At 37.0% G+C, this 26,979-nt stretch overlaps 1 protein-coding gene across 2 annotated transcripts in view; it reads right to left on the reverse strand.

Moving 5' to 3' along the window:
* VCL (vinculin) overlaps positions 1–26,979 on the reverse strand; it is a 101,090-nt gene that overhangs the window by 21,245 nt on the left and 52,866 nt on the right. Inside the window, exons 3-12 of one of the 2 annotated variants that reach the window (XM_063101982.1) lie at positions 24,291–24,441; positions 24,003–24,111; positions 22,234–22,356; positions 20,204–20,364; positions 12,620–12,710; positions 11,648–11,795; positions 8,266–8,419; positions 7,138–7,313; positions 2,309–2,499; positions 728–927 (exon numbers count right to left, since the gene is read on the reverse strand). In XM_063101982.1, the coding sequence (XP_062958052.1) occupies positions 728–927; positions 2,309–2,499; positions 7,138–7,313; positions 8,266–8,419; positions 11,648–11,795; positions 12,620–12,710; positions 20,204–20,364; positions 22,234–22,356; positions 24,003–24,111; positions 24,291–24,441 (1,504 nt within the window). Of the gene's footprint in view, positions 1–727; positions 928–2,308; positions 2,500–7,137; positions 7,314–8,265; positions 8,420–11,647; positions 11,796–12,619; positions 12,714–20,203; positions 20,365–22,233; positions 22,357–24,002; positions 24,112–24,290; positions 24,442–26,979 lie in introns of both variants that reach the window. The other variant, XM_063101981.1, reaches the window with a different exon arrangement.

The following is a 26,979-nucleotide window of genomic DNA, read 5'->3' on the forward strand; positions in this document are numbered from 1 at the left end:
TTTCTAAGCAATTTATTATCTTAAGAGGAAAGAAATCAAGAACGGAAATTTTTTTATCCAGGTGTTTTTCAATTAAGTTTCTAGAAAAACTTGGTAACCGATATATGCATCAGTTTCTTTAAATGGGTCTAAAGAAGAGGATTCTCAGAAGTCACAAAAAAGCTCTTTTTCACGTTATCACACTTAATCCAATTGAAGTTTTCTGGAGTATGTATACAAAGACGTCTCCATCACCCCCACTGTTTCTCAAGGTGGGTAACACGTAGTAGCCAGTGATACCTGAGATGGTCTTAGGTATCACAGAGACAAATGTTTTCATTTTAATAATTATGTGTTTCTTTTAAAGGATAATAGAAAAAATACAACTTGAACATCATTTCAGGATTATTCCAAGGTTTTCTTTTAAATAAATATATTTAAGTTTTAAAAAGGAGTCCATTCTAAGAAAAATATTGACTAAATAAAAGTACAGGTGATACATGGATAGAGCAAAAATCATTAAAGAGCTCTTGATTGAGTGAAATTTGGAAAACACGACTTTAGTTGCTACCACATACTGGTGAGCTTTGTACCAAATAAGTCTGGATTTCCTTATATCCTGGGTCACACTCTTTTCATTTTCCCTAGACCCAAGAAATTATATATTTTTAAAAACTCTCTCTTCCCTCCCTTACTTTTTAATAATAGTAAGCATAAAAGTATGATGATATATACTCCTGAGTTCTACCTTTAAGGAGTCTTGGAGCTGAGATGCAAGTGCTCTCGCCTGAGGACTTTCTCCTTCCCCTCTGGCAGCCAGATCAGCCAGCTGGGCTGTCAGTTGGTCCACTCGGTCACACTTGGCAAGAAGATCTTGGCGATAAGGCCCCATCATGACATTAGCCAGACGATGCCCTTCAGCCACAAGCCCCCGGATGGCAGCCTGACCTAGACCAAGAGGAAAACACTGAAACTCACATAGACCCACAGGAGACAACTGCAATGCCATTCTAATAAGTTCTTTTTTTTTTTGTAAATAACATTTAATGGTGGAGAGGGGGTTTCCCAAAAAAAGATAAATTGAGGGAAATATAGAAAAGTATAAATAAGAGTAGATAAACCACCCACAATCCAATCACTTAAGAGATTAATATGTTAGAACATTTCCTTCCAGTCTTTTTTGTTTTTTAATGCATTCCATATACCTATACATACATGCCTTTTCTCTCTTAAAAATTGGGATCATACTATACATTAACTTTTATTCCTTGGTTCTTTTTAACATGAGCATTTTTTCACTTCGCTATCTTTTAAAAAATCATGTTCTACAATCTATGTAATATTTATTTTGCCATTTATACTATTTTTTAATTATCTTTCTTAAATTTATTTTTCAAATTGAAACAGTTATACATATTTATGGGGTACAGAGTTGACTATCAGTATTTATGTACAGCATGTGATAATCAAATCAATATTATTAGCGTGTTCATCATTACAAATCGTAATTATTCTTTGTGTCCCTTACCCAATTACATTTACACTATTTACATACATCCTTGTATGTATGTAAATCTTTAGAAACATCTCTAATTATTTCTTTAAAAAATTCCTAAAAGTCAAATTGCTGAGTCAATGGGTATGAGCTTTTTTAAAGCTCTTGACATATAATTCCAAATCCAGCAAGTTTGTCCCTATTTACTCCTCCGCCAGTTAAAATTATACATCTACCCAATTCCCCAACCACTAACCAACACTGGGTATCACCAATTTTAAAATTTCTCTTTCTATCCAACAAGTATAACAAAGATAGAGTAAAGATCTTTCCGTCTTGATGGGCTTATTATCATAAAGTAACCTAAATTCTTACATATCCATTCCTAAAGTCTCCCAAAAATCAAAATTTTACGTTATAAACTCTACAGGTAACCATGTGATGCAGAAGCCCTCACAACTGAAATAACTTCGGTAGTTAAATGTCTTTTACTTACTTGCAAAAATTATACTTAATTGAGTACTTTGCAAGGACTTTAATAATAGAAAAACTATAGGATGGAAGGACTGACAATAATTAGTTCAAAGTTTCAATTCTAACATGAGGACCTTTCTATTTGCCCACAGCAAAATCATTTATTCTCTAATACTTCTTGATTAAATCACGGGAATTTTATTGGCCACATTTGGAAATGGAATCACACTGACAAGTGACTTACCAGTGACTGAAGAACCCTTTCTGCACCTAGTTACAGATGTTACAGGGCCCGTATCAACAACTTGCTTATTCTCACTGAGACCAGTTTAATGAGGGTAAAGTGCACGATGCCCTTACCAACTCCCCGGTCATCTACTGTGGGATTATCAATCCACCGCTGTGCTTGCTCAATCTTGCCCTCTAGGTGGACAGCTGCTTTGGCAGGCCTGCTGTTGGCTACAGCCCTGTTGGTTTTAGTCTGCAGGTTTTGCAGGGCCGTAGCCACCTGTTTGGCCAATGCTCGGGCTTCTGGGGAATCTCCTTTCCCCCTGCAGGGAAAAAAACAGCCATCCTGTCACACATAGACACTATGTACACTGAGATGACTTAAACGCTAATGATAAATGCTAATTCCAGGCTTCACAGGACTGAACACAAGGACAGAAATTAAAACATTCTGACCTGCCTGTAGTAACCAACCTTATTCCTGTGGCATTTTTCAATACACTATTCTCTTTGTCCTTTTGTCTTATATAAACCTCCCCCCAAAACCCTAAGACTCTGAAACAGTTGTAGTTTAGCTGTCTCCTCAGATGTCTGATAATAAACTTCCTTCCTTGCACCAACAATTGGGACTGACAGGTCCTTTGTTTCTGAGCAGAGAGCAGCCAAACTTTGAGTGCAGGTAACAAGACGACAAATTGCTAATGATAACCATTAACTTGGTTTGAAAGGAGTGGCTCGGGCCAGCCCGTGGCTCACTTGAGAGAGTGTGGTGCTGAAAACCCCAAAGCCACGGGTTCGGATCCCTATATAGGGATGGCCAGCTAGCCCACTTGGGTGAGCGTGGTGCTGACAACACCAAGTCAAGGGTTAAGATCCCCTTACCGGTCATCTTTTTAAAAAAAAGAAAAAGAAAGAAAGGAGTGGCTTATTTACTTGACCTTTACGTAAGAAATTAATTTTCTTTTTTTTTTTTTTCCTGGCCATTTCAGGGATTGAACCCAGGACCTTGGTACTATCAGCGGCACCATGCTCTAACAATTGCACTAACTGGCCAGCAAGAAATTAATAATTTCAATTCAAATTGTTTTGTCCTAGTTAAGACATTAAATATGAGTTTGGGTCAGTCTAGCTCAATCCAGCTCAATCATTTGGTTAGCTGAGTCCAGTCAATCCCCACTAGGTTAGATGACCCCTCGGCCTGCCACCACTGAAAACACTCGTTCCCTCAGGAACTAGGTGGGCCCAGGTAGCCATATTTGTTGTTGAAGCAGCTATAATAGAATTAGTAGTAGTACTATCTTCTGATCTTAATTCTGCCAGGTACTGTTGTGAGCAATCTTCTTATATTGTTTAATCCTCACAACAACCCTATGAGGTAAATACCAGTATTATCTCCCTTATTCAAAAAACAAAACTGAAGCACAAGGTTGAATAGCTTGCCCAAGGGCCCATTACTTACTTTTATATATTTTTTTTTCTTTTTTTCTTTTTTTGGCAGCTAGCCTGTACGGGGATCTGAACCCTTGACCTTGATGTTATCAGCACCACGCTCTAACCAGCTGAGCTAACTGGCCAGCCACCTTTACTCACTTTGATGGAGTCAGGGTGCAAACCCAGCATTCTGACTTCAGAGTCCTTACTCTTAGCTACTGTACATAATGCTTTATGTTAGTACCACATAGTCCCCAATCCTTGCCATAACTGATTGAACTGGGTGGTTACATAATTCAAAGACAACATGCCCCCATGCAGGCAAGGCACTGAATCAGATTCTGATGGTTCTTAAAGTCCAGTGTGAATGAGTCACCTGGTATCTTATTTTTATTTTTATTTATTTATTTTATTATTTTTTTTTACATCCTAAGATGCTGTTGGGGATCTTATTTTTAAATACAGATTGTTAAGTCCACCATCAAAGAGATTCTGATTAAGTATGTCTGGGGTGGAGTCCAGGGGTCCACATTTTTAACAACCTTCCCAGGTGATTCTGGTCCATACTTCAGAAACACCGCACAGTCTACCAGTGGGGGAACTGGTAGAGCTGGAAAGTCATATTAGGCCTGGGCCATGGTAGGTCAAAGCCAGAGGAAGAACCCTCAAATAAATAAGCAAAGTCAGCACACAGGGTAAAGTAGGCATAGTGGACTCCACACAGCTACCAGGAGGTAGAGGGGCTTCCAGTTGCCACAAGACCTGGCCACAGTTCAAGCAGCTGAGTTCCGGTAGATGTTTCTATATACTTTCAATAACCCCCCACTTTTTATTTGATCTAGTTCCTTGTAACCCAAGAACCTCAACAAAGGTATCAACACAGATATAAAAACACAAAAAGGATTTTATCACAAAGAGTAATAAATGACCCCAAAACCTTATTCCAAAGACTTCGGATTCTAACCATTATGAACCTACAAAGCCTATGACTCATCTTGTATCTCAAGTCCACTCAGTCATAGAACAGTAACCTTTGGGCTAATGTTATCTGTCTCATCTGTAAATATGAAAATATTCACCCACCTGCCAGAATGACTAATTTAGACACTCTCTTAAGAGCTCGTTTATGCTTCTAAATTTCTACAACCTTTTTCACTGTAAAGCTACACAAAGAAAACATTTATCATTTGTGATATCGTAAATATATATAGTTGGTCTTCATCCCTCTCTCCTGACCTATAACTCTTAAAATCCTTAGACTCTCCAAAGTGATGAATCTTTTCCTATGCTAATGATGGCTGGCAGCTCCTGAGTAGCTTTAGGATGGGGGCTGGTCACAAGAAAGACCAAGGCAGGACTTTCTGTCCCACCCCCCAACCTCCTGGGAAGGAAGAGGGACTGAAAAGTTGATCACCAATGGCCAATCATGACTATATAATGAAGCTTCCATAAAAAACCAAGAGAACTGGGTCGAGAGAGCTTCTGGAAAGCTGAACTCATCTGCGTGCTGGTAAGGTGACAGCCCAACTCCACAGGAATGTAAGCTCCTGCACCTGCGACCTTTCCAGACCTCGCTCTGTGTATCTCTTCATCTAGCTGTTTCTTTGTATCCTTTAAAACATCCTGTGTAATAAACTGGTAAAAGTGTTTCCCTAAGTTCTGTGAGCTGTTCTAGCAAGCTAATTGAATCCAAGGAGGGGGTTGTGAGAACCCTGACTTGTAGCTGGTCTGTCAGAAGTTCCAGAGACCTGGGCTTTCAACTGGCATCTGAAGTGAGGTCTCAGTCCTATCTTCAGGTAGTGTCAGAAGTGAACTGAAGGGCACCTAGCTGGTGTTCGCTGGAGAACTGCTTGCTTGCTTGCTTGCTTGCTTGCTTGCTTGCTTGCTTGCTAGTGGGGAGAAACCCCTAAACATTTGGTCACAGAAGTCAGTCTTCTCTGTTGATGATTGTGCTGTAAGAGCAGAGGAAAGACAATGTGTGTGGTTTTTTTTCCTATTCATACATCACGGCTACTCCTGCTGCCGGCAGGTTATATAGAGGTTATATATGTGTGTATGTTTATGTGTATGTTATAGTAATAAGTAATGATGTCAGTAGAGACCACACATGAAAGTCTGCTGTTATCACCATTACTATTAATTATCTCTTCATCATTGAGAAACATTAATGAGTGCCTGCTCTGTATATGAACTTGTGTTAGCTCCTGAGAATACAGTCTCTGCTTTTGAGTATTTTCAAATTAATAAGAATGTAAAGAGACTGTATTAATGGGCTGATATTAACAAACATAGACCCAACTGCAGAGACATTATATTATACAGTTGATAAATAATGCATTTACCCCACCTAAATAATTCAAGATTTTGTGCATAAAACAGTGATTCCCAAGTGACTGAGCTTGATATAAAATCAAATTTGAGCACTTACCCAAGTTGGTCTCTATCACCACAGCCTGCTGCCTAAAGTATGTCTACCCCCCTCCTACCAAACTTATTTCATGATCCTAGGCAGGAGTCTGCTCTCTTAGCCAGGACTGCCCTCTTGATCAATATAAGACTTCAAAGAACTCTAAAGTACCTTTTACTGGGAAAAAAAATTGGCATTCTCCTATGGAAGAACAGGAAATGAAATATGCAAGTTAAATGAAAAGCAGAACATCTCAAGACCCTTGACTATGGTTATCCTGGAAGGTGGGGCTGAAGGACTGAGGTGGAGAAGACAGCAACTTTTACTTTCAATGTTATACACTTCCTTAGCATTCATTTAGCACGTGTTGCAGTTTTTTGGTTTTTGGGGTTTTTTAAGAGAGAAAAATATCTATCAAAAGAAGAAAGCAACATCTCTTTTCCAAATCAAAGTAGGTGCCATGAAAGCCTTTAAGAGAGAAAGCTGTGGTGAGGACATTGTTACATGAATAATCACTTAGGAAATATAATTTAAGGATCTTTTATAATTGCTACTTAAGGTTGGCCAGTGAGCTCAGTTGGTTAGAGCACAGCCTTAACACCAAGGTCAGGGGTTCAGATCCCCATACCAGCCAGCTGCCAAAAAAAAAAAGAAATAACATTGCTGGGGAAGGAAGAAAGTACCTTCTTATGCCTACCCTCCCCCCACACATACACACACAGGAGTCTTCACAGCTAGCCACAAAAATTGCTTCTCATATGTCTGGGGAACAGATATGTCACAAACATGATTAGCAGGGAAGGTCCTAGCTCAGAAATTTTAAAACTATATCACAAGTAAGTTCTTAGCCACTTAAGTTTATTAATTTAAAATTATGTGATTAGCAATAAATCATGGAACCTCAGTTACATTGTTGATAGAATAGAGGTAATACGTGAACTAGCTATATCACACAGAATCAATGGGAACACAGTGGAGGAGCATCATATATGCATTTAACCTATCGGAATTCCACTACATATGTTCTTAGGGAAAAAGAAGAGAGAGGGGAAGAGTGAGGGGAGAGAAAGAGAGAGAGAAAAAGATATTAAAGGGCAATGGAAAGGATTAAACAAATACATACTGTCTTCGTAGATCTGCTAATTTAGAAGTCAGAGCAGATATTTCTCCAAGGGAACGTAGGATGTCATCCCTTTCTTTAGGATCATCACATAATTCTGCTATTTTCCGAGCTTCAGCCAAAGCCCCTCGAATCTGTTCTTCTCCTTCTGGTCCACCATTTGGATCTGCAAGCCAATTCTACACACAGAAATGGAGAAAAACCACACTGTGATTTAATTATGAACCACGTTTTTATTAAACTTAATAAGGCCGATAGAAGTATTTCTAAAGTACTCATAAGGTATGTCAGTAATCATTTAATGCTGATCAATCAATATAATGCTGATACTTATTGTTTTATAGAGGTTCTTAGCTCAGGTAAGATCAAATCAATCCCTAATCTTTTCTTTCTTTTTTTTTTGGCAGCTGGCTGGTAAGCCTCTTCTTTTTAAGAACAATTTTTTTTTTCATCCTCTTTAGAATAAAATATCTTCCCAAGCTTTAGCTCATCTTTTAATTGGGCACACCTTATTAATTCTATAGTTTCTCAAACATCTGTGTTTGTGAAATGCTTGAAACTAATTTCACAGTAGAGTAATATCAGAAAACTTTAACCCTTTAACATTGCTATGACCGAACAGTTGTGAATTCTCAGACAAGGAAGAGTTTTAATGTACTGTGATCTATATCAGGAGTTAAGATTCTCTTGATACTCAGAGTGCTTACTTTTAACTAATTGAAGTATTCAAAATTAAGATCTTTATTTTGAAATATAGATAAATATTAGTCTAAACCTGTGGTAGGGGCTGGCTGGTTAGCTCAGTTGGTTGAGCACAGCCTTATAACACCAAGGTCACAGGTCTGGATCTCTGTGCCAGCCAGATGCCAAAAAAAATAATAATAATTTAAAAAATAAATAAATAAACCTGTGGTGGGAGGGGGGTGTTAACATTGCTAACAGCTGGGAATCAGTCATCACTTAGACACACCCATTATCCACCCACAGTAAATGATGCGAGAGAGAGAGAGAGAGAGAGAGAGAGAGAGAGAGAGAGAGAGAGAGAGAGAGAGAGAGAGAGAGAGAGGATATTTATGGAACACTTCTCTTTGTCTTTTATTTTCCGCCCCTCCTAAAAATCATCACCACTACCTGAGCGGCATCAATCTTCTTTGCAATGCTCTGCTTTGAGTTTGTCATGGCTTCCAGCTTGCGAGCTGCATTTTCCACTTTTGCTGTGAGAACATCCAGACCCTGAGATACCTGCTGGGCTTTCTGCATGGCCACTGGTGAGGCTCCTTGTCCTCTACTCAAAACAAATAGACACCATCATTGTACTCTCTCAAATACTCAATGACAAAGCATGTCGTTTTTGTTAACATGTTTTCTTTTTCCCTAATAAATCTGGGAGAACACAAGAAACAGACATAAACAAATCAAGACACCCAAACCATCCACTTTCTCTTTTTCTTTTAAAAATACACATTAGTTTCATAGAAATAACCACTTTGAAGACTGGGCCAGCAAATTTTGATAATTATTCTCCTTTTGGTGGTGATTACATAATCAAATCTAAACTTCACTGGGAAAATGTGATTGTGATCTTATCACTGGGGAGGGCTTTGTTACCATAGTAATATGTGCTTTAGAAATAAGTAGCCCATTAAATTGTCTTACTTATGGGCAAGTATACTTTGAAAATGTTTCGGGAAGCAGCACATATGGCGCTACTGAAAGCATACCACAGCGGGACCAAGCAGACCTGTGTTCAGATTCTGACTCTTGTTACCTGCAGAACCTTGTCCATAATGTTTAACCTCCTTGGGCTTCAGTTTTCTAGCTTATAAAATGAAGGTAGGTAACAATACTTGCCCTGTTTATTTAACAGAGTGGCTTTAACAGAGTGGCTTCAAGCATCAAGATAATATAGTTGAAGCTGGCCTGTTAGCTCAGTTGATTAGAGTGTGGTGCTGATAACACCAAGGTCCAGGGTTCGATCCCTGTACCAGCCAGCAAAAAAAAAAAAAAAGAAAGAAAGAAAGAAAGAAAGAAAGAAAAAAGTATAGTTGAAAATACCTTGGCAATTAAGGACTATAAATCTGTAGCCTACCATTATTACTGAATTATCATCATTATAATAATCTTAAATCTACCTTCCACTAGGCAATCTACAAATATCAAAGCTAATTAGTGCTAAGAGGAAAAAAAGCACAGTAATAAGGAATCACTGTTTCCCATCAAGTTCTTAAGGAACTCCTTTCACTGTTTTCCTCTCTCAGAAACGGGATGCTACTACTACAAAAAATAAATCATGTAAGTTAGCAGAAACTTGTTTCTCTATGTAAGAGACTTCCCAAGTGATAAAGTAAGATTTGCCATCTTTTTACAAGCTCAGATTTTTTAATCCACCCAGCTTGGTAAATTCAATAGCGGTGGCAACCTTATCGCTTGGTAGAATGGCACAGCTGATCATCCTAACTGGAGCTTCCAATTTTAGGATGAACTCCAAAACATCTTTGCTTCCCTTAATAATAGTATGGATCTGTCATTAATTTATCTACCCTCTTTTTTAAATTCATCTCTATTTTTCATCTATACCAATATTTGAGGTAATGAACTCCATAAACTTATTGCCAGGTATATAAAAGGTATATACATGGGTACTTCAAAAAGCTCATGGAAAAATAGAATTAAAAGATAATACAAATCTTTCCATGAACTTTTCTGAAGACCCCTTGTACACCTTTCACTAGGACTTGAGGCCTCCCTTTGACATGGCAAAAGAATGCAAGACAGGAAGCATACTCTTTATGAATTGGAAGCATACTCTTTATGAATTTGCTTTTTTCCTTCAAATCTAGTAGTTCATGATGAAAAATATTTTTGGTATAACAGTCTGACTGTGAAAAAGTAAAAATATTTATAGGTTACATAGTTTTTTTCATTCAAAATAAAGTGTATTCAGTCCCATGGGCAAAAACCTAGAAACCCTGCATGAGTGATCAGAAGAATATCAATGAAGAAACTGTTACTGCATTTTAGCCACTAAAAGGTTAAATAGCTGGGTATGTTTAAGAAAGGGTAGCAGGGAGAGAGGTTTCTAATCTTCCACTGTGAGAGGATACTGCTGGCTCCACTGTGGAGCAGGCCCATAGCTACCTATCACTGTTCTAGCCTTTTCTCTCTACAGATTAATGGTCGATCCCACACAACAACTACCACATTCTCTTGCGCATATTCATCTTTTTCTAAACACATACAACTGTGTACTTGAGAATTCCAAGTGAAAACTGTCTACCACACTGTGAAAAGGCTGCATACAAAAGAGCCAAAAGTGAGAAATTAGAAGAGCCAAGAATCTTGTCAAACCGCATTGGCATTTTTCCGAATAAGAACAAAACTTCTTTTTGTCCTTTCTGCAAAGTTCTTATGCTCATGACAGGCGAAACTGCTTCTCAGCAGGAGAAAAGGCTCACTGAGCTCAATGAAATCACATACACTTGAGCTGTTTCTTCTCCCTTTCAAGACAGAGGCTCAACCCGAAACCCCTGAACCCCTGTAAATGATACATGATAGTGTCCAGGCATATTTAGATGCATCTTTTTAGGTAGAGATGAAAGCTTTCATCAGATTATACAAGTGATGTTCGTCAAAAAAAAAGGTTAAGAACCACTCCTTTAAGATCTGTATTCTTAAGTCTATTGTGTTAATATTATCAGACCAGGTATAATGATGAGGTTCAACACATGGAGGAGTTTTCTGAACACTGTTTGTAGGGAGACATTGTGTACCCCAATTATCTCAAGATGTTTCATGGCATTCTCAAAGCAAAATTAGGCTTCATCTACACTAGTATCTCAATATAAACATACTTCAAAATTTCTTAATGTCCATACCATAAAATTCCATAAAAATGAGGACCTTCATTAACTCTACGGATGGATTCCATACAAATATATATTATATTATACTAAGTTTTCTCAATAGAAAACTATGTTTATTTAGTTTATGGGAGAAAAAGTTCTAAGAGCCAAGACTCAAGCACAGCAAAAGGAAGTTAAAAGAATTATGAAACCAAAAAAAAAGAAAAAAAAGATGAAATAGAAACTCAAAAAGAGCCCAGAGATTACCAATTCGAGGATAACCTATTTAACTGATTTTAAAAACATGTGAAATAATTCTCCAATGTTTTCACTTTATGCTTCTTTCTACACATCTTATATAAAACATTACCTACCCATGCCAAACTTCACCACTGCCCCTTATTTTTCATAAGCTAGAAACTAAAAAAACAGATTTCTATTTCAATTTCAATTACAGAATAAGTTTCAACTTTATTATTAGGCATTTGCATATTTTAAACGTTCAGCAAATGGAAAGTTCACCTCAAACTCAAAAGAATTAATGGAATATAATATCTGTGATACCTATTAGCCAAAGATAACTGAGAAAAATTGGCAGAGCCTTGCTTTCTGAATCTCCCTGTTAGGAGTGAGTTACCCACTACTGCTCTGTAAGGGCAGAGGAACTTTACCTGGCTCGGAGGTCGGCCACTTGATCAGTCATCTGCCCTAGCATTTTGCAGGTTCCCAGAATCTCCCTGCGTTCTTTGCCTGCACAGAGTTCACCAACTTTTCCAGCTTCATCTAAGATCTGCCTGATGGCCTGCTCACCGGCATCCCCTAAAATAAAGAGATATTCAATATCTACACTGTTGACACATGAATTATTTAGAGAGGATACTTTACAAGTCATTTCATTCATGAAGGAATGGATGATTTTAAATGACAAGACGACTGAACAGAAGGCAATACATCTGACAGCTAACAGCCAAGCAGTGCCTTTACTGCTTAGAGTGAGGTTTCAAGCACAGATTCTACTAAAAAAGGTACTTGGAACCACATCCATTTGGAGATACTGAGCACCTTGTGGTCAGAATACAGGTGATGAAAACAGGCTCTAACAATTTAATAGCACTTATCACCTCCAACCTCCATTAGGCTTTTCATACTCATTCAAATATTAATATAAAACGGAATAAATATTAGATTAGAAAATCCATAAAGCCTGGATCAATAACCTATTTGGGTCTTTACATAGCCAATTGTGCTTTCCAATTGTTATTGTCATCACCATTTAATCTGCTTAATTAAGTACTCTGTTGACATAAATGGAAGTCTGCCCAATGGAAACTAGAAGAGAAGCACTTTTATTCAAAATAACTACATTTTTACTTCAGGGAACGGGTGAACCAATAAGTTTACAAAGAATGCCCAGCTCAGCTTGATTTATTCCTCTATGACAAGAGGTGATGTAATCTATGCCCTTCATCCCTATACAGCCCAGTACTGCTTTAATTAGTCAAAACTATCAGAGATAAGGTATGTCCCAAAATGTTATAGCAGTTATCTCAGGATTATGAGATGACTGGAGCATTTCTTTCTTTTGTTTGTTTTGTTTTTAGCTTTTTGTTATATCTATCATAAAAGCAGGACTAGAGGGTTACCTGGGGAGGCACTGGGGTCTCGGAGCCAACCTTTGGCCTGATTCAGTTTGGAGTCTATAGAGGCCAGTGCTCTCTTCATGGCTTCGGTGTCCTTTTGAAGAGAAATTCCACAATTATTTTCTTTGCAAAAACTGAGATACCATGATACAAGGTAAGACAGACAAGTTATAGCATTAACATACAATAGCTAAGGTAGTCCAAAAACAGCCTTAAAAATATTCTCATCACACCACAATTCTTATTTCTGTCAAAATGCAGCATCTTGCATGCAAATCTTCAGTTAATTCTATTCTGCTTCCTGGTGTCCCTATTGCTAAAACTGTGAAAACTGGTAACATTGCCCAAGCCAAAAGATGTTTAATGTCTTCAGCAGGAAAAAGCCCTGTTGTCACATGCCTCATTATCAGTCTTTCCACTAGTCAACATCCATCTACTGCAGCCTTGCCAAAGTCCTCCTGCTTCAGGGAAGCCTCATTAGTATGTGATGCCACAAATCACAGTTCTTTTACATCTTGTTTTGAGATACACACACACACACACACACACACACACACACACACACACACACACGCTGGATGATGTTTTACTATAATTAATTTGAAAAACTTGGAACTACTGGTTGGAAAAAAATTGAAAATGTTAATCTAGCAATTTAATTTTAATTCTACAAATAAACCACTAACGCAATACAACAAAAAAATGTTTCTCTGGCCTTCCCTGCTACTCCTCCTGCTTAGTTCTCTTATCATCCCTAACCTGGAAGAGGCAGGATAAAATTAATGAGTCTCAATTGACTGTTTACAATCAGAGTTCATGATGACTAGCATAAAACTAGCATAAAACCTCCTACAATGTTGCATGAGAAGCTGAAACAACAGACTAATCACTTTGAAAATATACGTATACTTTAATAAATTTTTTAAAATACAGAAAAATGCAGAGAACAATATAACAAACATGTACCTATCCTCGGATTTAACAGACTGGACATCTCTTAAGTCTCTATTTAACATCTTAAAAGACAGCCCTACCTCCTTTTTGCTCCAGAGAATGGACTCTTACAGAGTCAATCCATCAAAGCGCAGAGTTAACCTCTAAAATTCTAAGTAATGCCCTAAGTCCCTAACTTTCTTCAGTTTCCAATCCTGCGGAACAGGGGATCTTAAAGGTGTTGCACCACCAGTTTCCCACATGAGGGCACCAAGAGCATCCCCACTTCCAATTCAAACAAGACCCAGCACTAACACAGCTAAGCCCTGGCAGCACTCATAGTTAGGCTTAAGTCTTGTTCAAATGATAGAACTCTTGGCTTTAGGATTCCCTCCTTCCCCATCTCAACAGATTGTTTTCCTGTCGTACCCTTGGCTATCTAAGGCTCTAAATAGCAAATTCGCAGACACAGCAATGAAAAGAAATGAACTAAATTATGGGAAAAAACAGAAATAAAATATTTTTTATTATCAAATTATACTTATGCAATTATGGTAGCTATCATTAAAAGGCAGGGTCATAAGAACATCAATTTTGAAATACATTTGTAATTAGTACAAGTAGGTAAGTGGAATTTTTTAAGTGTTTGATTCTCAAATGGTTTAAATATCTACTCCTCTCTTCCACCATGTTTTATATTAATTTGTGCAGCAAACCATGCCTTCAAAAGTAACGCAATGGTCAACTTTAGCTTAATTCCAAATTAGCAATGCCTAAATCAATATTTTTTAAAACAGCATCTCAGGCAACTCCTAACCTCAGAGAGTTGGATAGTCATCAGGGCCAAACACAAGTTATAGGTATAAAACAAGTTGTCTAGGTACAGATAAAAAAATCGCAAGCTCTTACTTAGGAAGAATGTGTACACCCTGGAGAAGATGAATTATATCAGTTTAAAATTATTTAATTTAAAACTTGTTAATAACCATTTTCCTAACACACTTTCATTTTCAGTCAGAAAATTAATAGATATTTATTACATTTCAAAAATCTAAATTCAAAGGGAAATGAAGGTCATAAACTTTTTAGTGTCTACTCTGGCATTAAAGGCTACTAGTTAGGAAACTAAACTTAATTGAGCATTTCCTGCATTTTACAGCCTGTTTTAGCCACCTTTTCCCTCATTACCTCATTGAGTATCAAATTTAAATGTAATTTAGTTTTACAAATTAAGAAACAAGAGCTCACTCCTAGAAACCAATTTGATCTCATGTTTGTTGACTCCAAGCCTCATTATTTTATATCAGATGAAACTCAAGAATTTTTTTCTTTTATCAAGGAGACTTGCCAAAGATTCTACTAACCTACAATAGTCAGTAAATCTCTGCCTTGTCAATTTTGGCTTTGGTTAATACTGCATCGAAAATAAACTCTAGAAATCAAATTCGTAATCCTCACTAACATAAATGACTGCTTTTATTCTCCAATGCCCCAAAATGATTTGAAACATAATGGAAAAACTGGCTTTGCTCTACTTGGCATCTTCAAAAATCATTTCTTTTTTCCCCTAATAAAGCTCAAATGGCCACCACACTGCAAGGAAAGAATGTGATTCTCAGGAGGTGAGTAATTTACTCCAGAGTGGGAGATGTGACAACATCAAGAAGTTAAAATTAAGAGATGCTCATTTTCCCCTAAAAAGAATCAATGGCAAATTTGCAACAAAGCTGCATTTTAAAACTGGGAATATCAATTAGTTACCAAAATTTTTAATAGCATGAATTTTAGACAACTTCGGAGACTTAAAACAGTCACTGAAAGGGCCATCTTAAATTCTTTCTGGAACACAGCAGGTTATAAGTAATCGCTTAAACAATATATTTCAAAGCCGTATCTATTAAAAACAAAGGTGTCTATGGAAACAAATATTTTGGTCTCCTAAGAATCTCATATGTATTTCATTAAAGGGCAATATTTATGATAAAATTGACACAATTCTGCCATAAGCAACATAAGTATACTAACATTGGATATGATATAAACAAGTTCACTGAACAACTAAGACTAGAAGTCAATTTGAAGATATATTTATAAAGGGTAAAAATAATCATAACCCTTGTGGTCAACCATACTATGTACCACAAAGCATTTTGTTGGAGGTTGTCATCTAAGTACCCAGAGGACAATCTGGGTATGAAATAGAAAAGAAAAAAAAAATGTACCTTTATTTTAGTAGTCTTCTCTGTAAAAACTCAAATCTGGGAAAAAGAAAAATCTCCACCAATCTCTTATCTGTGTTTGGGTTTTTGTTTGTTTGTCTGTTTTTCTTAAGAGTGAGTGTAAAAAGACCAGGTCTAGTTATGCACCTTTGGGAACAGCTGGCAGGGATCTATCTGGTTCCCTCCCCCATGGTCGTTTTTACCACAAAACTCCTGAATTCAAGCTTTAAGTGAAAAAACACAGTGCCTTAGCGCACTCCCTCACATAACCTAAAAGAACCCTTTTTTACATGCCTTTCCAGGACCTGAAACATTCCTAAAATTTAACATAGACTTAGGCCTGAAGAACAGCCATGAATAATACTGAGATCCTCCCAAAGACAATCCAGAGGAACTGATGTTAGAAAAGTGAAGTCCTGCAATCCAAGCTCTTGCAAGCTTTAAACATGGGAAATAAGGACCCCTCTCCATCACTGCCCAACCTACTCTTCCTTCTTCCACTAACACCTCCCTTCCCACTCCATCCCATTCTGACTACATTTACATCTTCAGATCAATGTTTTAAACAAAGACATTGCTGGAAAGAATAGATTGGGCAGTAGAACAAAATCTTACAAACTAGATTTAAATGATGAGAGAAAGTTGTCTAACCCTGAGACTTTAAGCAAGTTACTTTCTCTGGGCCTCAGTTCTTCATCTCTAAGAATACCTTCTCAGCTCTAAAAATCTATACCACCTATGAGCGCACAATCAGATATACCAAGTAAGGATAACTTAGAGCAGAAAGGAAACATCAATTCCTTTAACATTTTGCGATTTTTCTCTGATCGGGGGAGAGGGGTTAAAATATCATAAATGCCTGAATAAACTATTTATCTCCAACTACTGGAGACAAATATTCTATTAGCTGCTAAAACAAAACACTAGTACACTCATAAAAAGCTCACATATAACCTTATTTTTTTAAAAATCAAAGAAAAATCAACTCTTAAATCCCAATAGTCTGCAGTAAGAGCTAGTAGTACATGATCATATGTTCTAGCCAATATTTCTTTCTCTAGTAAAGTATAAGAATCTTCTCTGCAAGACATCTGCCTCAGTCACTACTCCTACCATCACCAGCCTAGGACCACAGTGGGAGAAGACCCAACACAGAGCTAATTCTGAACAAAAGTATCTAACGACTCAAGGTGCAAAGCTGCAGGAGCGCCCATAGTATTCAAAAAATCTTAGCAGTGAAATATTTTTTATTTTTCTCTCACTTCCTCTTAATTCTCAGCATGCATCAAGATACAATATAAATACAAAAAAAATTCAGTGCATAGTACTAAATTTACAAAGGGTAGAATCAGAATTGTGCTTAACTCAAATTCTTTTAATTCATAATGTATTCCCAGAAAAAGTGCTAACTTGATTTTTAATGATCACTATTAAATGATTACTGATTTGAGAAGGGGACAATTTTTACTTTCAAAATAACTAAAGTGTACAAGTCAAAGTTACTTTTAAATTTGTAAATCTGCAATTTGAATGTTGGTATAAAAGGCTAAAATAATCAGCTATTGCATTGCCTCTTTAAAATCTTAACTTATTTTACAAGACACACTTTTACCAAGAATTTTTTCCACTTACTTTCTTCCCCCACTTTTCTAGAGGAACCATCACTTTCCAGAAGAATACTGCACCAATGGGGAAGCATGAAACAAGTATGGTAAGACAAAGTTAATTATTTATTGGTAGGGGCGGGAAGAGGTGAGAGACACTGTATGCATTAAACAGAATGGGAACCCAGTGGTCACAGTCAGACAAAAGGTCTGATTAATTCACTGCTTACAGTTGAGCAGAGAAAGATGCATACTGCTACTAAACTGAAAAATAGCCAAAATTTTAGTTATCAATTTCCATATTCAAGGCAAAATTATTTTCTAAATACTTTTGTAACTAATAAAAAAACTACTCTTAAGAGGTGAGGAGAGGTGGAGTTGATGCGGATGGGGTTGGGAGTGATACTTGTCATGTAAATCTTTTTATAGCATTTTGATTTTTGAACCAGAAAAATGTATAACAAAAGCAAAATTAGGTTAAAAAATAAACATCTCTTGTTCATTCTGATGTCATTATATTGTTGAGCTTCTTCTGGCTGAACTAATTTAATTTACTGTCATTCCTGGTTAAGTGAGTTTTGCAGCATCCTAACAAACTGGTTTCCTCCCAGATTAACATAAACTGAACAGCTACAAGGCTGTACACAGTGAGGACCAGGTCTATTTCCCTTGTATATCCCAAGTGCCTAATGCTACTCCTGAAAAACTCAACTGAGAACTTTTTCTTTTTAATAAAAGCAGCAGCTCTTGATGGCACTTGCACAAAATAAAGCTCTGTAACACTTATTTACTAAATGATGGATGACTCTTCCCCTCCGAAAATAGAGAAACATTAAGGTTAAATGCCTGTTCCTCCTTATTACTTTCTCATCTGCTAGAAGCAAGGAAAAGAGATTAATTAGGTTAGGGGAACATGAGATCATGGAGAACTATGGCTGATTCACAGCTTAGACAGCAGAACATGCAGTGAGCCGCAGACCGAAGTTAGGAAAACCTTTAGCAACACTTTATTTCTTTTTTCCTTCTGATTTTGAAGGCTAGGATTATTATGAAGGACAAGTGCCTCATCCAAACTTTCTAGGCTACCCATTTTCATTAGGGCTTAAAACCTCAGTGATGTGTCTCCAAAAGGAAAATTTCAGAGCCTGCAACGAAGACTGGTGGGAGAGGCAAATACAGAGATGGCATCAGCAGAAGTCTCCTTTCCAAACAGCAGGGTCCACAGGTAGCTCAGGGGTCACCCAGCTACCTGGGGAAACCTGTCCCTAATGACAAGGCCAGAAAAGATCTCAGGAGCCTGCTCAAACAGATAAAAGAACCCACCAAATATAGAAAGTTCAACAGCCCATAGTAATGTCTTTACTTTTGCTTTCCCCAAAGAAATAGTTCAGTATGAGCCAGAGTCCAACAGTCTGCCCAGCACAGCCCAGAGTCCCATATTAAATCACATTCTGATGCATATTCCAGCACAGTGTTACACACCGGCACACAGAATAAGGCACAGCACACAGCACAAGAAAACCTCACAGACATGCTTTTTCTCTTTTTAAGCAAAAAAGAAACTAGAGGCCAAGAGAAAGCTTACCTTCTAAACGTGAGAAAAAGAATAAAACGAACAAGAGAACAAAAAAAGATTCATAAAGAAGTCATAACAGGGAAGTAAAAGTTGTCAAGTAAAATTAAATAGAATGTCAAAGACTTAAAATGATTTTACTATATAGACTTAAAAAACAAGCTTAGAACCTGTTCAAGAACTTCAATGAGAAAATGCCTCTATAATCTACAGTTAAGATAAGCTAGCTGACTAATTTATTCTACATAGTTAAATTAGCTTTCTGGGCAACAAGAGAGAGGGCTGGTGATTTTAGGCTCCAGCTTTGACCTTACCTTATCGGTGTCCTTTAGGACAAACATAGCTCTATTAAACACCCAATGGAAATCATACTACAAAATCCCCTCCTTAGTCTCCTACCAGCCTGCTGGGTGGCCCTGGAGACAACATTTGGGTCATATGTAGGAAAGCTAGATCCTAGAGACAGGGTATTCCCCCACTGCCTGTATCTTGAGCTCCTACAAGGAAAGTGTAAATCCAAGTGTCTCTGTTGCCCCAGATGTAGAAGCACAGTCAGTACACAGGGGGAAGTAGACCAGAGCAGCAGCAACACAAAACCACTGCTGACCGCTCTAGAAAGAATCTACCAACCCTCTTGGGGTCCAAGAAGAGATTATAGACAAAGGGTGAAGGGATCCCTCACACTAATTGGCAAATGTGAAGACTGATATTTTAATTAAACTTTCATTAGGGAAACAGAATGATCAAGGGATACATCTTGAAATGCCAAGAGTTTCCTCTATTGATTTCTCTGGATCAAAGGTTGGTTTAAAAAAAAAGGGTTTTTTTTTTATAAAGTTCAGAATTACAGGCATATTCTGTATCTTATGCCAATGTGACATATATCAAATGTGACAACAACCTGGCAACAACCACCCACAGAAAAAGGCAAGGCTCCCACCCAGAGGAATACACATACCACAATCCCTCTACCAACACAACCAATGAGACTCCAGCATGAAGGAAAAACCACACATCTCAGCTTTCAACCAATATTGACCTTAACTGCCTATTTATTTGTTCTACCTTGGAACAAAGGAAACTTGCAAAGGCAGCAAGTAACCCATGAAACAAAAATGAAGAATAAATTTCTTTCACAATATCTGAGTACTCTTATGCTACACACAATTACTAGATAAAATGTGAGACAGGTGACAATCAAAACCCCCAGGAGGGGAGTGTTTGGGATTTTTCTTATTTATCCTTCAATAACACTTACCTTGCTGGCCCAGGCATCTTCATCCCAAGAAGTAAGTTGTAATACACGAATGATCTCATTAATTTCAGCACTCATCTTTTCTACAGTAAAATTGCGATTTTTCAAAGCTTCTTCTATTCCTTGGTTTTTTGAGTTTTTAGTTGTTACAAAAATCTTCATAGCTGTAGAAATAAACAAAAGATCAGAAACTAAGCCTGGAATTTAATCTTGCTTCATAAAAATATTCACGCAAGATATTCCACACTTGTTTTGGTCTTCTAAGGTCTTAAAAAGAATATACAAAACAAACACTGCGAGTTTGCCAGTAAAGTTCCAACATCAGCCACCTTCATTATAAAGAAAACTCAAGGTACAAAACATCACCACAAAATGATGATTAGGGAATGATGGAGTTTGGATGTGTTGTCCCCTCCAAAACTCATGTGGAAATTTGATCCCCAACATGGCAGTGTTGGAAACTGAATGAGTCATGGGGGTGGATCCCTCATGAATGGATTAATGCTCTCCCTGGGGGCGGGGGGGATTAATGAGTGAGTTCTTGCTCTATTAGTTCCCACAAGAGCTCGTTGCTTAAAAAGACCCTGGCACCTTCTCTCTCTCTCTCTTGCTTCCTCTCGCCATGTGATCTGCTCGTACCCACCGGCTGCCTGCCGCTTTTTCGCCATGAGTTGAAGCAGCCTGAGGCCCGTGCCAGATGCAACCATCCCAGAATTGTAAACCAAATAAACCTCTCTTCTTTATAAATTACGAAGTCTCAGGTAATTCTGTTATAGCAACACAAAATGGACTAAAACAGGGAACTAATTTAAGAAGCATATACTCATAACCTACAATTGTAAAATATCTAATATCCTTCTAAATCAGTTATCATCCTGGCCCTCACACTTGCTCCATCCACTACAAACCTAATAGGACAGGATGAAAACTGTCGTTAAAACTGTAAATGGATTATCCTGCTGCCCACAATCTCAGCAGAAGATCCCAAAATGTCAAGTTATCTTCCAGGATTTCTCTCAGCATGTAGCAGGAACTTTCTAACCCCCAAAAGTATAGAAGAAAAATTAAGAACAATAACACTGAGCATTAGAAAAAAGAAAATATCTTCCCATAAAATAATTAAAATTTTATAAACAAAGATTAACACTTTATTGAGTTACTCAGATTAGAAAGAAACCCTCTTCCAAACAACCTTTTGCCACATAGGACAGTCAGCCTTAAAACATATTTCCCATGGAGATTACACAATTCTATTTACACATTTTTTGTTTTCTGGTTCATGTAAAGGCTTCAGAGCTCTTACATTCATATCTCATTTTTTAGCTACTACCTGAAACACCAAAGCAAGTAGCTGGGGGGTCACAGTGACATTTAAAATAAAGCTGCCCTCTGAGAGTTAAACTTATTAACTCACAAGTTGAAACCAGGAGGTGTCTGGCACATTCTTGACATTCAATAAGTACAGCTCCCTTTTGCTAGTTCAGAGAACAGCCACCATGTTTGCATTTCTGGGTTCTGCCTAATGGGAAAGTAGTCCCATTAGTGACCAAAGAACTGATCTATTCACAATGTAGAGAACAGTTAAATATCATTTAGGAAAAACTGTGTTACATGTACTGAAAAGAGCTCTGAGTTTACTTTTTTTTATCATACAGTGCTCTTATACTAACCATTCCAGCTCCTAATTATTTTTCTATAACATAAATAAAGATGTGACAATTCAACATCCAAAACTAGAGTTTCTAGAGGAGTCCTACCTCCCAGGAAAAGGGCCTGTTAGAGCTTTAGGAGAACTGAACTAGGCCACAAGAAGGGAAATTTCAAACAAAGAGCAAGAGAGGAAGAGCATAAGAGAAGGTGAATACTGGTTCTCAGCCAATCAGCTGCAGCCACCATGTAATACCCACTCAGTCAGGTCTCGTTTTTACCCAGGCTGAAGGACATGCAACGAGGCTGTGGAAGAAAATGAACCTCAGAGTTTAGAACATGCTAACATTTTTTTCCCTATGAAATAAAGTACAGGCAGGAAATACCTGAAATGAGAACTGGCAGCAACTCTTTCACAGTGTTCATTGAGTTTACCAACATCACTCGGTGCTCCTGGTGAGTCAGCTCCTGCTGCCTCTCGTCAATCATCTTGGCCATCTTAGTCATTCCTGGGGCACAAGAAAGAAATCGTGCAGGGTGAGTAGTGAAACAATCAGGGTATGGCTTTTGAAGCCTAAAAACATTATGAATTACCATGAAAGTCCACACTGATTACTCACTTATTTAAACACTAGACAATATACTGAACGCTAGCATCTATGCAACTTAATTCTTTTCAGTGAAAATAACTTATTAAACGTAAACTCTAAATGTGATATAACTTTCATACATTTCACATAAATACATTCACAAATATAAAAAACATTGAAATTAATAAAAATATATTTGTAAAAAATAAATTCACAAGTGGAGAAAAATATTTTGCTAGGCTACTATGCATACAGGTTTCATGTCATATATCTGGCCCCTGTGCTATGTTACGTAAGAAACTAATGTGAGCCTAGTACTGAATCTAGTGGCTGAAAAAAGTTCTAATGACAATGATGTGTTTTGTTTTCATCTTTGTATTTTTCTGTACGTTCCAATTTGTCCAAAATAAGCATGTACTACTTTTATAATTAGGAACAAACAGAAATATTATAAAAATAATTATAGTGATGACAGTGTTTGAAAGCATCTGGTGTTTTGGAATCAGCCTGTTAGCACTTTCTGTTTACTTTGGTTATTACTCAAAGGTGCTATGTAATTCTCTAAAGCTTTAATTTTCAAACTGTTCCTAGGATTTAATTTTCTCAAAGAACAATCAAGACCAAAGGAAAGCAGAAAGGTGGGACTGCCCCTACTTCACCCATTTTGTCTTTTATATATTGGGATTCTTATTGGGGAAATAAAATATTTTTCCTAGCACTATCAGAAAGTTTAAAGAGTACTGCCTAAAGCCAAAAAAAAAAAAAAAAAAAAGCCATTTCCAGGTGATCTTCAGTGATGGCGCAGAGAAATACTTAAATGCCATAAGTTTACGGAAAGACTACACTAGAACCTCATGAAAATACTTTTAACTTAAAATCAACATTTCACATAAAACAAAGAATTTTATAAGGTGGTAAACATCAAGTTACAACTTAAACATCTTATGTATCTTGTCATTGGTCTCATTTATACTTTTAGGACTCACACACTAGTTCATGTTATGTCTATAACATCAAAAGCTGGTATCTGTTTGTGTATTTTGAGTATTCACTACTCAGATGCCTAAACAATCATTTGCAATGACATTTAACTACAATAGCTCTTCTCTTCCCCTAGGTCTGATTATATTATGCAGCCTTGGGCTAAGGCATGAATCCATAAGGCAGGCTAATTAGCAAGTTAAGAGGTCATAAACCGCTACAGGCTAGCTGGCAGACAGTGAAGGAATGCTGTGTAATGTGGAGTGGAGAGGTCAGGATTCAGGGCGGCCTTCAGCATTACAGTAATAGAAAAGTATTTCCTACATTATCCAGCAACATTTGCATTGTCTGGTTTAATTCATTAGACAGGGCCAGGATTTATAGAAAGCAGATTTGGATTTCAGAGACAATGACATCTCCTCAGTAGAAGCACACAGCATCAACTCCATCAACAGAGAAGAGACACCCGAAAGCCCAATGCATCATCACCCATCTTCTGCAAAAAGTAGAAGGATACTCTTTCCTCTTGATCCAACATGGACAACACTTAAACATTTTTATTATAATAACTGGTTATGACTAACCTGGTCCAAGATTCTTTGTGTAAGTGACCAAATCTTCCATAGTCTCCACCACCTCTGCCACTGTAAGATATTCCAAAATTCCTTTGCAAACTCTAATAATTTTACGAACCTGAAAATATATTTCAGAGTATTCAGTCAAGTGAGTAGACAATGAGTAGAAAACATGGTAATGCAAATGTGTAGCTATCCAACATTTTATCACCCTAAACAGTCATCATTTTTCCATTATTATCGTTAGGACTAGACTTTTTGTCTGGGAGAGGTCTACATGGGCCTCAGATTGCCTACCTCAGCCTCGTCAAAGGTAAGGAGCAGGTCTGATGTGCCAGAGAGGATGCCCCTTGACCCATCAATTAGATAGTCTCGAGCAGGCACTGAGTAAGGATCTGACTGAAGCATCTGGGCTGCTTGGACAAGCTTGGTGCAAGCATTCTCAACCCTGTGGGGAGCAACATGGGTTAACTCACTGGCAGAACCAAGACCACGCATATCATAAGTAAACGCAAAGAATGTAAATATATGTAAATTCACATTTTTTTTCCCTACATGTAAAATAGCCAAGACCAGTTGATAATAGGACCTAAATTTTTAGATTTTAAAATTTACAGTTAAGGGCAGCACATTCATTCATTCATACAATGCATTTGTTCTTCGATTTCCTGGCAACAAAAAAATGATTAGAAAATGTTTGGGGCCTTTTACATTCAGTTGCTATATCTCTGTTATTCCATTGTTTCCTTACTCCTCCCCACGTATACACACTGTCATCAAGAGACACTGCACAAAGAACTGAAATCCTTGACAGCATTTTCAGATTTAACATCTGAAAATAAAAACACCAAAGCATTGTATAAGTGAAATTAGTAACCAGACAAAGCAAAGAAATAGAAGGAAACACAAAGAATAAGCATGAGGTAATATATATAATTCTCATTCATCTAGCTAAGTGGATTTGTTCGACAAATCCATTGGACCATTTGAAAACAGCCCTATAAAATTATGTTGTTAATTAAAAGGTCGCTAGTATTAATAACTAAACCAGTTATTAATAGTTAAATATTAATATAGTTTATTATATAAACAGATCAGCCAAGGGTTTGGGTGGAGGGGGTGGAAGGGAATTCATTTAAAATAGGAACACAAAATGCATAAACTAAGTATTCTCCTCGACCCTCTTGCACTGCTAAAATGTATTCATTCATTCAGTCATTCATTCACACAGCACTGAAAAGAACATAATAGATCATCTCCTCTAATCTCATAGTCAATGTACCCATTACGTTACCTCTGAGTAACTTATAAAGATAAGGAACAAAGTAAAGTTAAAATGTTTAGCCAAAATTATACATTCTCATTTGAAAACAAAGAAAATATCACGTACAAATAAAAGCCTACTTCACTGAGTTTTTTGAGTATCAAATGAAACAATACAAAAACTCCACAAGTATAAAGCAATGTTGCACTGTTAATAAATCGAGTTAAACCAACATATGGATTTTAACCACGTAAAAAGCACTGGACTGTGAACACTGCAGGTGGGGATATAAACATGTGAAAAACAATATTCTAACTCAAGAAGCATACTTTACTAAGCTAAGACACAAACACCGGTGCCATAAGGAAGTACATAATAAATATCAGTGAAGGGCAAGATCTTTTTGATGTAGATTTTGATTAGTCGTAAAGGACTGTATGTTTTGTTCTTTTTAATTTTCAAATTTTAATTTTAATTTTAAATTATATAATATATATTCATATATAGTACACAAACATATACATATATTTAGAACTAAAAGGGCATACAGTAAAAAATCTCCTTCTTTCCACTGTCTTCCAGGCACTCAAATTCCATCCCACTTGCAACCAATGCTAAGTTTCCTCCAATGTTGTATTTCCTCTGTATGTAAATGTCTTTATAAGACATTTCAGGCATACAGAAACAAAAATGCATGTTTCCCCCTTTTTTACATAAATAGGATCATACTATGCACACTTGTCGCATCCTGCTTTTTTCACTTGAAGATGTTCTATTAAAAGTACATGCAAGGTCAAGGGTTTGGATCCCTGTACAGGACAGCCACAAATAAATAAATAAATAAGTACATAAAGAGCCTCCTCATCCTTTTATATAGCTACATAGTAGTCCACAGATTACTAGCCTGCTGCAGAGAATCACCTTGAACATCTATGATTTATTCTGTTGGGTATCACTGTAGAGTACACTCTAGAAATGACATTGCTGAGTCAAAGGTATGGATACTTGCAATTTTAACAAATATTGCAGTCTGTATAACTTACACTAATTTACGTTCCCTCCAAAATGGATAAGAATACCAAAAAGTTTTCACTGTCTCACCAACTCAGTGTGTAATCAGACTTTTGGATCTTCACCAATGATAGAACAAAAATAGATCCCCATACATTTTTTTTTTAAATTTGAGGTGAAGTTCACATTCACATAACCATTTTACAGAGTCCAACTTAGTAGCATTTAGTGTATTCACGATGTTCTGCAACCTTTCTCTACCGTCGAAACTCTTCAACATCTCGGTAAAACACCCAGTACTCATTAAGTAATTACTCTCCATTGCCCCTCCATCCCCTGATAATCACTAATCTGCTTTGTTCTGGATATGTCATAAAAGGATTCGTACACTATGTGACCTTTCTTATCTGGCTTCTTTCATTTCGCATAATGTTTTCAAGGTTCATTGAAATTGTCGCTGATATCAGTACCTCATTCCTTTTTACAGCTGATTAATATTCCATTGCATTGTGACAGTACTTCAAAAAGTTCGTGGGAAAAAAGAATTAAAAGATAATACAAATTTTTCCATAAACTTTTTGAAGTACCTTCATAAATGCCACACCCCATTCATCTACAGGTGGACATTTCGGTTGTTTCCACCTTTTGGTAATTATGAATATTGCTGTTATAAACATTCATGTAACAAGTTTCTGCATGGACATACATTTT

This window comes from Cynocephalus volans, chromosome 7 (assembly GCF_027409185.1).
Source record: "Cynocephalus volans isolate mCynVol1 chromosome 7, mCynVol1.pri, whole genome shotgun sequence".
In the NCBI taxonomy this organism is placed as follows: domain Eukaryota; kingdom Metazoa; phylum Chordata; class Mammalia; order Dermoptera; family Cynocephalidae; genus Cynocephalus; species Cynocephalus volans.